The sequence below is a fragment of the Leucoraja erinacea genome, unplaced genomic scaffold (assembly GCF_028641065.1).
Source record: "Leucoraja erinacea ecotype New England unplaced genomic scaffold, Leri_hhj_1 Leri_204S, whole genome shotgun sequence".
Lineage (NCBI taxonomy): Eukaryota > Metazoa > Chordata > Chondrichthyes > Rajiformes > Rajidae > Leucoraja > Leucoraja erinaceus.
The window spans coordinates 1-12,500 of record NW_026576105.1 but is presented as its reverse complement, the minus strand read 5'-3'; the positions used below and the strand labels follow the sequence as shown (position 1 = coordinate 12,500).

Sequence of the window (12,500 nt, the reverse complement as noted above, 5' to 3'; positions counted from 1 at the left end):
CGGAAATGAACATTGAATTCTCCCAATATTGTTAGCCCTTGCTGTCTCTGCCCATTCCTCAGCCCTCGAGCGGTCTCCTCCTCCTTTTTCCTTTCTTCTCCCCGCCACACCCCATCAGTCTGAAGAAGGATTTCGGTCCGAAACGTTGCCTATTTCCTTCGCTCCATAGATGCTGAGTTTATCCAGCATTTTTGTGTCCCTCCCGTGACAATATGTTTATTGCTCTACAGCCCATGATGATTATTTGGTGGTGTGGACGTTGCGTTTTGGCGATTTGGCGAAGTGGTGCCATATGAAGGCGGAAATCGATTGCATTTAATATTGCCGAGGCAATCTAATACATATTCCACAAGGTGGCAACAATGTCTCGGTAATAATCGTCAGCCATGTTACAGATGCTGTTCAATAACTTCAGATGTGATCAGTAACTTCGCTTTTACTAACTCAGTTATTTTCAATTTATCACATTTTATCATTTTCTAATGCACTTTTATGTCTGTTTTTCTCCCCATATATGTTTCCGGATTACAAGCATTACCTGTGCATGGTTAACGTACTTTCCGTTGCAAGTTTGCACTGGTGTCTTCCAACTCCATACACTAAGTTGCGCACTCCGTTGAACAGTTGTCAGCCCGGCGCATACCTTTCCCCATTTCGAAACATAGAAAAATAGATGCATTCGTAGGCCATTCGGCCCTTCGAGTCAGCACCGCTATTCAATGTGATCATGGCTGATCATCTAAAATCAGTACCTCGTTCCTGCCTTTTCCTCATATCCCCTGACTCCGCTATATTCAAGAGCTCTATCTAACTCTCTCTTGAAAGTATCCAGAGAACCGTCCTCCACCGCCCTAAGAACTAAATCTAACTCGCTCTTGAAGAGAGACATTTAATTTGCCTTAATAAATATCAAAACAAGTACAAACAATAAACATACGTATTATTCCACAATGTTCTACAGGTTTACATAGAAACATAGAAACATAGAACATAGATGCAGGAGTAGGCCATTCGGCCCTTCCAGCCTGCACCGCCATTCAATATGATGGCTGATCATCCAACTCAGTATCCTGTACCTGCCTTCTCTCCATACCCCCTAATCCCTTTAGCCACAGGGGTCACATCTAACACTTTCTTAAATATAGCCAATGAACTGGCCACAACTACCTTCTGTGAATTCCACAGATTCACCACTCTCTATGTGAAAAATGTTTTTCGCATCTCGGTCCTAAAAGAGTTCCCCTTATCCTTAAACTGTGACCCCTTGTTCTGGACTTCCCCAACATCGGGAACAATCTTCCTGCATCTAGCCTGTCCATCCCCTTAATCTCCGTCACTCATGCACTCACCACGTGGTCAGTGATATCCGGGGCACCGCCCTAAGCACGTGAACCAGATCACTGAAGGCGTTTCACTGCAGTCCTTTGGAACAATCTCCAAGACCCGTCGAGGGCCGCTGTATAGATCTCCCGTTTACACAACCACTCGGTCCTTGAGCGAGAAAGATGGAGATCGTCGTTCTGTTTACTCTCATTGTATGCTTCCTCGGTGAGTAGCTCTCGGAGGAGAATGGGAGAACGAAATAACATTTCCCCGATGAGTCCCCGATTGATTATTGGTTCTTGATAATTTTAGTGAGCTAAACTGCCCCGGCTCCACAGATGACCCGAGTGACGTCTCCCTTGGAGCTGTGTTTAAAGTTGGTAACGTAGTGGAGGCCAAGTTCCACCTTGCAGACTAATCAATATTGGCATTTCGCATTTGCATCACCATGCTGTTCCTGAGTCTGCTGGTGCGCGCTCCCAAACTACTGCATCTTATTCCCGACGGGGGCGGGGAGATGAAGGAATGATCTGAGACATATTTGATTATTTCGACCGCATTTCCAAGACATCGTAAAGTGCTCACGGACCCCTACAATTGACCCGAGGCCTATTCCTCCAGAGTAGCGTTTGTTCCAAGTTAACGAGCACAAAATATTTTTTGAGGGTCACTTTTAACCAAGGGTCCTTTTTATTCTTTCCTAACCCGGTCATAGGTCGGAGTGCAGGAAATTCGGTAAGTCAGCCGCAATCATCAAAAAAAAGTAGAGAAGGCGAAGGGGTGATGCTTTCATGCAGCTACACCACTACAGAAAGCACCTATTCGTTGTACTGGTACAGAAAACAAGCGGAGAATGTACCTGTGTTTATTGTGCAGCAGAAGTCTTGGGGGGGAGAAGAGAGAGGAGAAGGATTCGGGACACGTTTCTTTTCGGAGCTGGACACCAAGACCAAGTGGAATAGTTTAATGATCACCGGGTTGAAATTGACCGACTCTGCCCTGTATTACTGCGCTTTCGAAGGCACAGCGATGGAAAGCAGCGTCATACCAGTACGAAAACTCCAATTGCCTGTGGTGTGGAACACCTGCCTGTTGCCGGTTTTGTGAACACATGCCAAGTGCCACCGCAACGCTCAGTCACAGGCCGACAGGAAACCCTGGGTACTTCGGTTCAAGCTGTCAGCAACCGTTCCCATTGGAACCGTAGCCATGGAGGCGATTCAAAATCGTGGAAATTGTTGCAAGATTCACCAGGGTATCCTAACGCAAATATCAATGAACAAACAAAAGCATCAATTAAACATCGATGGCAGATGTCGAACAAATATTTTTTTTTGTAACATCAATCCGCGTTGACATCCAACTGTCAATCAATGTGCGTGCCGAACGTACTACAGTCCACATATCTACTCATTGCACCCGGTGGAGCGTTTGTGCATGAATGCAGGGTGGGAGGGCTGCTGCGATTTGCATAGCTGGCTAGTGTCAACGTGGATGCAAAGCTGTGGCAGTTTTATTGAACACCGGAGCTGACTTTAAAACAATCCAATATCATTGAACCGGGGGCGAAGCAGATCCGGGAATTCCGACGTGTACAGACATTTTGGGCACCAGCATCATTCTGGTTACTTCCACAAGAAGCAGTCCCTAACATAAGCAGTCCAAAACTTTAATTCCGCTTCCCATTCCAACATGAAGGCCTCCGGCTTCCCCCAATGTCAGGGTGAAACCAAACGCGAACTAAAGGAACAACGTATATTCCATTCAACATCGGGAGCCTGGGAACTCCAAACCGGCGCGGCCTTGTCGGCTTCGGAAGCCGCGGTCTCCAGTTGGGAAGCGGCCGTTCCAGGTGACCCAGCGTCTGAGAGGACTCTCCCAACGACGGGGCATGACCACCCGGCGAGAACGGCCAGGAACATCGGGCCTCCGTAGAGGCAATTGCGGTGGCCTCAATAGGCCTGACTTTGTGTTGAACTGGGGGTTGGGGACTAGAAATTGTGCCTTCCCACATTGATATGCACTGTGGGAAGATGATTTGCTTTTTTTGTCTGTACGTAATCCTGTTAGTCTGTGTCCAAGATGGCTGCCGTGAAGGGAGAGTGGACGCTGGCGCGCTTTAGCTACCGCTGCTCTCTCTTCACATCGTGTTTTTGATTTTTTGTTTTTGAACTGAATTCTGTTTTTAATTTGTGTTTCTGTGATGTCTTTTTTTATTTATTTTATTCTGATTACATGTTATTTATTCCTGTTAATATCTGTAAGGTGTCCTTGAGATGTCTGAAAGGCGTCCAAAAATAAAATGTATTATTATTATTATTATTATTATTATTATTATTATTATTATTATTATTATTATTATTATTATTATTATTATTCCCCCTGAGATATACACACAAAAAGCTGGAGTAACTCGGCGGGACAAGTAGCATCTCTGGAGAGAAGGAATTAGTGACGTTTCTAGTCGACACCCTTCTTCAGACGATTCCCCCTGGCTAGTTTATATCAGCAACATCAAGATTTAACTCTCCAATATCATGTAACTCGCTTCCCCTCTGGCCCTTTCTCTTTCTTTCTTATCTGTTCAGGTCCTCTCATACCACTTCGGCCGATATTCCCGCTTTCTAACACACCTACCGGCACCCCACTGGGCCCCTATCCACTCTATTCCAGTGCGTCACCATCACTCCCTTACTTAATTCCACTTTTAATGTCTTACCAGATTTGATCACCTGCACCCTTCGGAAGTCTCCACTTATCCCTCACGATTCGCCGACACCCACTATTCACAATTGAATTGAATTGAATTTATTTTGTCATTCAGACCTGTTCAGACCGTGCACAAGTTCCCACGTTCACAAGTTATAGTAGAAATAGTCCATTCGGCCCATCGAATCTCCTCCGCCATTCAATCATGGCTGATCTGTGCCTCCAAATCCTAGTTTATTGCCTTCGGACCATAACCCTTGACACCCGTTCTGATCAATAAATTGTCTGACTTCAGCCAATATCATCGACTTGGCCTCCACAGGCCCCTGTGGCAATGATTTCCACAGATTAATTGCACTCTGACTATTTCTCCTCACATCCTTTCCAAAAGAGCGCCCTTTAATTCTGAGCCTATGACCTCTAGTCCCAAGGCTCTCCCAACTGTGGAGACCTCCTTTCCACATCCAATATATCTATGCTTTTCATTATTCTGAAAGTTTCGAAAACCCCACACGTCAACCTTCTAAACTCCAGCTAGTAGAGGCCCAGCGTTGTCAAACGCGAATCATATGAGAACCCACGTATTCAATAGACAATACACAATAAACTATAGACAATGGGTGCAGGAGGAGGCCATTCGACCCTTCGAGCCAGCACTGCCATTCAATGAGATCATGGCTGATCATCCACAATCAGTACACCGATCCTGCCTTCGCCCTATATCCCTTGACTCCGCTATCTTTAAGAGCTCTATCTAACTCTCACTTGAAAGAATCCAGAGAATTGGCCTCCATTACTTTCTGAGGCAGAGAATCCAACTGATTCATAACTCCATGGGTGAAAACGTTTGTCCTCATCTGCGTTCTAAATGGCCAACCCATAGTTCTAAAACTGTGGGCCCTGGTTCTGGACTCCCCCAACATTGGGAACATGTTTCCTGCCTCCATCGTGTCCAGTCCCTTTATAATCTTATATGTTTCATAAGATACCCTCACATCCTTCTAAGCTACAGTGTATACAAGTCCAGTCGCTCCATTATTTCATCGTATGACAGTCCCGCCATCCGGGGAATTATCCTCGTGAATCTACGCTGCGCCCCCCCCCCCAAGAGCAAGAATGGTGACCACAACTGCACACAATACCCCAGGCGTGGTCTCACTAGGGCATGTGGAACTGCCGAATGACCTCTTTGCTCCTATACTCAACTCCTCTTGTTCTGAAGAACAACATGCATTAGCTTTCTTCATTGCCTGCTGAACCTGCATGCTTACTTTCAGTGGCTGATGAACAAGACCACCCAGAACTCGTTGTACCACCCATTTTCCTAACTTGACACCATTCAGGTAATAATCTGCCTTCCTGTTCTTGCCATCAAAGTGGATAATCTCACACGTGTCCACATTACACTGCATCGGCCATGCATCTGCCCACTCGCCCAACCTGTCCAAGTCACCTTGCATCATCATAGCAACCTCGTCACAATTCACACTGCCACCCAGCCGTGTGCCATCTGCAAATTTGCTAATGTCACTTTTAATCCCTTCATCTAAATCATGAATTGACACTGTAACAGCTGCGGTCCAAAAAGTCCAGGTCACTACATCTACTGGCTCTCACTTGTCTATTTTCCTAGTTACATCCTCAAAACATTCTAGAAGATTAGTCAAGCATGATTTCCCCATCATTAATTCAGAACGGCCCTGTTACAGCTATCCAAATGTACCGCTATTGAATATGTTATGATTGAATATAATAAATAATATTACTGAATATAATTATAATGTTTTATACAATCTTCCCCACTACCGATGTCAGGCTAACTGGTCTATGATTCCTTGTTTTCTCTCTCCCTCCTTTCTTAAACAGTTAGATATCATTAGCTACCCTCCAATCCACCGGAACTGATCCTGAATCTATATAACATTGCGAAACGATCACCAATGCGTCCACAGGTTCCCTGGGATGCAGACCATCAGGCCGTGGGGATTTCTCCGCGTTCAGTCTACCCAACACCATGTCCTTCCCAATGTGAAATTCATTCAGTTCTTTCGTCACCCCAGATAATCTGGCCACTAGTACATCAGGAAGATTGTCTGTGTCCTCCTTAGTGAAGACTGTTCCATAGTACCTGTTCAACCCATCTGCCATTTCCTTGTTCCCCAAAATAAATTCACCCTTTTCAGTCTTCAAGGGTCAAACGTTGGTCTTCACTATTTTTTTCCTGCGCAGCGACTCAAAGAGAACTTGCACATCTTGCATGTGTATGTGACAAATACACTTGACTTGACTTGACTTGACTTGACTTGACTTGACTTGACTTGACTTGACTTGACTTGAGGCTGATAAGGACAGAAACTAGACATCACTAACACTCACCTATTTCAAAATCATATCAACTTTATAATTTTCAGTGGTGGAAAATAAGACAGAAACTATCGGTAATGCGTAAGTTTTGAACCATGTTTTAATTAGTTTGAATGGGAATTGAACAACGCCCTTCAACTGTCTTCTGAACTTAATCTGCGTCCCCGCGTAAATGCATGAGTTGGTGCAAGAACTGAGAAGCTCCAGCATGTATCCGCTTTCCTGTAGGATAAACTTTGGATCAGCGGAATTGGAGCCGCTGGCATAGTTATTGCTGGTCAATTGCACAAATAGAAAATTCACGACATACGTCAATCGCAACAGGAGAAAACTACCCAATATCGCCATGAGTAAAATGATAGACTTCCTCCTGTTCTCCATCTCCGTGTCATTCTGTCTGTCACCATTGCTCTGGGCCCGGAGCCTCTTGCGGGCTTCATTCGCCTTTAGGATGTATCTGATGGTCAGAACATTGAGTAGAAAAATGAGAAGGAACGGGACACATGGGTTTAACATCCGGTGCAGCCAGTCATAAACCCTCCATGCAATGGAAGAGTAGTACATTTGGTTTATCGTGCAGAACCAGGGCACGTTATCGACCACGTACACTGGCACGTATATAAAATAAGAAGGGACGTTCTTTAAACAACCCGCCGCACAGACAGCTCCAATAACGGCAGCCGCGTTTTTCTCCGTGCAATATCTGAGCTTGCGTCGGTGACAGCAAATGGCGATGAATCGATCGAAGGTGAAGGCGACGGTCAACCAAGCAGACGTGTCCTTGGATGCCCAGCTGAGGAGAATAATAAGTTTGCAGGCGGGAATGGTGGACAAAAAACTGACAGGGAAATAAATAGCACGTAGCCGACTCAGTACCACTGCCGTGATAATGACGAGGAGATCCGCCACCGCCATGAACACGAGGTAGCGGGTGATACACTTGGCGAGGCCGCATCTTCCTTGCGCCAGGATCACAATGGTCAACGCATTCGCTGTGTGAGAGAGATGGAGAGATAGAAAATCCAGTAACGAAAATAGCGTTTGCCTGTTACATCAACATGTTTGGATGGCGACGATGCATTCGTAATATTGCTCCCTGTCCCACTTAGGAAACCTGAACGGAAACCTCTGGAGACTTTGCGCCCCACCCAAGGTTTCCGTGCGGTTAACGGAGGTTTTTGTCAGTCTCTCTACCTGCTTCCACTACCTGCAACCTCCGGCAACCACCTGCAACCTCCGGGAACCGCATGGACACCTTGGGTGAGCCGCAAAGTATCCAGCGGTTTTCGTTCAGGTTTGATAAGTGGGAGAGGGGCATATATCTTTCACTGTTCCAACAGCGATTGAAACACATCAGTTTAACAACGGACATGTGTTACATTTCGCAGATCATTGCAGATCAATCTAAACTTTAAAATTCCACTTAAATAACAGAGAAAGAAATAAGGCATAAAAGAAAATTGTCGTGGAATTTCAAAACTAACAATATTGGCAATAATGTGCAGGAAGGAACCGCAGATGCTGATTTAAACCGAAGGAAGACTCAACATGCTGGAGTAATTCTGCGGGCCAGGCAGTGTCTCTGGAGAGGAATTCCAGATATGCTGTCTGTCCCGCTGAGTTACTCCAGCATTTTGTGTCTAATATTGGCAATAAACATGGCGGGAGTTTTAATTGTCTGCGAATTGACATCAAGTGAAGTTACAGAAGCTTATACAACCACTCATGGTAGCAGTTAAACGACACGAAAGAACACACAAATGCTGGGGAACCTCAGCGGGTGCAGCAGCATCTAGGAGCGAAGGAAATAGGCAACGTTTCGGGCCGAAACCCTTCTTCAGACTGATGGACACGACACGAGGCGGCTCAATGCACATCAATGCTATTGTGAAGCGAATGATCTGAAAGAGCGCAGCAGATCGCAGCAGATCGCAGCAGATCGCGTGATTAATTGCAGTGACATGCAATCTCGTGGAGGGACAGCAGGCTTTGCAATACATGTAATAAATGTTGAAAATTCGTCCGCATTTGCTATGCATAGTTATGCGGAAGGGCGATGAATGGATACGGGGAAATAACATGAAACATGCACAGTATCCATGGAATCATTTAACCAAAGCCAAGCGGAAAATCCCAGTGCTACATTTCGGCTGAAGAAATGACAGATCGCTCAGTACTCAGCAAATACAGAAATATGGAAACACGAAAGGCACTGGATTATTGAGCTCAATGCGCGATGCAATTGTATACGAGACAAGAACCTTCACTCTCATACTATAGCTAGGAAAATAGTTATTTTTCTGTCTCACTGCCTTCGACCTTTACTGCCACACGGTGATAAGAACGGAAATGCATTATCACGGTAGCCAATTATTGCAGAAGATCAGCGGTAGCATTATGGGGCTGAATATCTACAATGAAATATAATTAATACAAAATGTCTTCGATCGGGAAAGACCTGGGGAATGGGAACCGGAAAGGCAAGCACGCATATACAATTAAGGATAAGTAATGTTAGTGTCGGGTATTAGTTTAATATCTTTGTATTTATGGTTCGATATTTATTTATTACATGCCATTGCGAAACGCAATGATGGATGCATATATTAAAAGTGGCAACGCGGGACACTAACTCAGGGAGCCTTTCTAGAGGTGCAACCACGGAACCAATTTGCGATCCATTCAGCTATCTCTCCTTGGATCCCATGAGATCTAACCTTCCAGAGCAGCCTACGACGCGGCACCTTTGTCGAACGCCTTACTAAAGTCCTTGTACACGACAACCACACTTCTGCCTTCACCTTCCTTTTTGCTCACGTCTTCAAAAAGCTCAATCAGATTTGCTAGACAGGAACCCCCGCGTACAAATCTATGCTCGCTCTCCCGAATCAGCCCTTGCCCATCCAATTGCCTGTATATCATATCGCTCGGAATACTCTCCAGTAACTTACCAACTACAGATGCTCAGCTCACCGGCCTATAGTTCCCAACATTTTCCTAGCAGCCGTTCTTGAAAAGAAGCATAACATTTGCCACCCTCCAATCCTCTGGAACCTGTCCTGTATTTAAGAACGATTTATAAATTTCAACCAGGGCTCCCCGCAATTTCCTCTCTAGTTCCTCGCAATGTCCTCGGATGTATCTGATCAGGCCCCGGTGATTTGTCTACCTTCAAACACGACAGCACCTTCAGTTCTTCCTCGACGGTTACCCTGGCTGCCCTTCTAAATATATCTGTAAATAGTTAATTAACAGTTAAAATATGTCCATGGCTACTCGAGAACATCGACCGTTTTCAGTAGACGTGGAGCAAATAAAATAACGTGAAAGAGGGTAAATATTCAAACAATGCTATTTGGAGCATTATTGTGGCATCGTCGTCTTGTGTTAGGTATCGATACATATCAAGTTATTAAGGGATAGAAAACATAGAAATATAGAAATTAGGTGCAAGAGTAGGCCATTCGGCCCTTCGAGCCTGCACCGCCATTCAATATGATCATGGCTGATCATCCAACTCAGTATCCCGTACCTGCATTCTCTCCATACCCTCTGATCCCCTTAGCCACAAGGGCCACATCTAACTCCCTCTTAAATATAGCCAATGAACTGGCCTCGACCACCCTCTGCGGCAGAGAGTTCCAGAGATTCACCACTCTCTGTGTGAAAAAAGTTCTTCTCATCTCGGTTTTAAAGGATTTCCCCCTTATCCTTAAGCTGTGACCCTTGTCCTGGACTTCCCTACCATCGGGAACAATCTTCCTGCATCTAGCCTGTCCAACCCCTTAAGAATTTTGTAAGTTTCTATAAGATCCCCTCTGAATCTCCTAAATTCTAGAGAGTAGTAAACAAAGTCTATCCAGTCTTCTTCATAAGACAGTCTGACATCCCCGAATCAGTCTGGAGAACCTACTCTGCACTCCCCTCTATGGCAATAATGTCCTTCCTCAGTTATGGTGACCAAATCTGTACATAAAACTCCGGGTGTGGTCTGACCATGACCCTGTACAACTGCAGTAGAACCTCCCTGCTCCTATACTCAAATCACCGCGGAGGCACAATGGTGTACAATAGCCATGTCAAGCAGAGTAAAGTGGCTGAAAAATATAATTAAGCTGCTTTGGACTGTTCGTCCTCAATATCCACACGTTACCTGGGACACCGAACGCTGCCAGAGCGTGAACTAATAAAACTGCAAAGACCGGGCCGTTCCCAGGCGCGGCATTTTCCGTGTGAACGCAGTGCTGCTGATCGCTTGCACTCTGAAGCAAGCACACTCGCCCTCGGCCATCTATTTATGCCAGGCGGCGTCCCTGGGGCGGCGGTTGCAATGGATCATCAGTGTTGTTAGTCACAATTTTCCGAACAAATAGATTTCTCGCTGTTTTAACGCTGATCCGAATTAATGGACGAGACAATTCTTGGAGCGATCATAGCAGCGTTTTGAAGACGTTCTGGATATACAATACAAGAGATACAAGGATTTATTGTAATTTGAACATCAGTGAGGCTCAAACGAAAATGTCTGTTTCTGCAGCCCTACCATACAAACAAAAATGATTCCTACTCGACACACAAGCAAATTAATTATACAAAACATCCATCAGAGTGAACCTCCTCCTCCACTGTGATGGAAGGCAAAGTCATTTATCGCCCCTGCTCTCCATTTTCAAACCGATGATGACGCCCCTGGTGGGGACGATGGTAAGTCCCCCGGCCATTTTAGGCCGCGACGGGCGATGTACGGCCCCGCACCAGGGTCTAAATGTCACAGTTGGAGTTTAATGAATGCATGCAAATCATATATGTCAGAGGGAAGCACGGTGCTGGTTTAAATCGAAGATAGACACATAAAAGCAGGAAAAACTCAGTGGGACAGGACAGTATCATACTTTAATTCGTTTAGTTTTGTAGATACAGAGTGGAAAAAAAAAATATTCGCCTTTCGGCCAAATTGGTCCGACGCCGACCAGCGATCCCTGCCTATAAACATATTAACACTATCCTTCAACCCAATAGGGGACAATATTTACAGTCACCAAGACAATTAACCAACAAACCTGTACGCCTCTAGAGTGTGGAGGTAACCGAAGATATCGGAGAAAATCACAAGTAGATCACGGGTGGAGAACATACATACTCCGTTACAGGCAGCACCCGTAGTCGTAATCGAAACCCGGGTCTCCGGCGCTGCATTCCAATGTAAGGCGGAAACTCTACCACTGCGCCAGCGTGACCAGAATCTTCTCTGGAGAGAGTGCGAGAGAATGAGTGGGTGAGGACGTTTCGGGTGAGGTGGTCTTCAGCCAGACATTGTATAATGTAAATCATATGATAACTTTAAGCACAAAAATAAGATGAGGGTGTGGACTACATAAGGATTCGGGAGACAGGCAAATCCACTAGCGAAAACTAAACCTTGTTCAGGTGTAAAAAAGCGCGGGGATGCGCTTGCTAATTGTTAAGAGGTCAAAAGGTAGAGGTGAGAGCAGTTGTTATCGGAACCGGAGTGAGGATTCAGTGCCCGCCATCCTTAGGGTTGTGTTAAGAAGCATTCGTCGTTATTTCGTGCTTGACAATGAGTCGCATTTAGCTCACACGACTAATATAATGGGGGCGCAAAAACGCACGGACACGATCGATACTTCCTTCTGTCTAATACTGATGAGCCGATAAAGTATTTGGTCCATGGTTTCCTCCAGGAAGGCTACGTCGAGAAGACGGACGAGAGTTGCACACGGAAAAAGAGTACATTGGAAAGTGAGTGCCGTACTGACATGCACAGTAAGCTACACTAAGCCTTCCATTGATCGACTTTCCTATATTCCCGTTTTCACACGCAGCCGTCCTTTCCGCGAATAGCAATGGTAGTACTTGCCGCGTGCGCAGACATGAATAATAATCGCAGGAAACAGTGCGCCAAGAACGAAACCCCAAAGGTGGCTTAATGCCCCTGTCCCACTTCGGACACCTGAACGACTACTTTCTGGAGGACTTGCGCCCCACCCAGCGTTTCGTGCGTTCCGGAGGTTGCGGTGGTTGCCGGAGTTGCGGAGGGTTGCAGGTATTGGAAGCAGTAGGGAGCTGACAAACACCTCCGGAAC

At 45.6% G+C, this 12,500-nt stretch overlaps 1 protein-coding gene across 1 annotated transcript; it reads right to left on the bottom strand.

Moving 5' to 3' along the window:
- Positions 1-6,408: 6,408 nt before the first annotated feature.
- On the bottom strand, positions 6,409-9,318 carry LOC129716299 (probable G-protein coupled receptor 139). The gene is made up of 2 exons (XM_055666166.1): positions 9,141-9,318; positions 6,409-7,388 (listed from the first exon to the last, which is right to left on the bottom strand). The coding sequence occupies exons 1-2, from the start codon at positions 9,316-9,318 to the stop codon at positions 6,409-6,411; spliced, it is 1,158 nt and encodes a 385-aa protein (XP_055522141.1).
- Between the last annotated feature and the right edge of the window lie 3,182 nt (positions 9,319-12,500).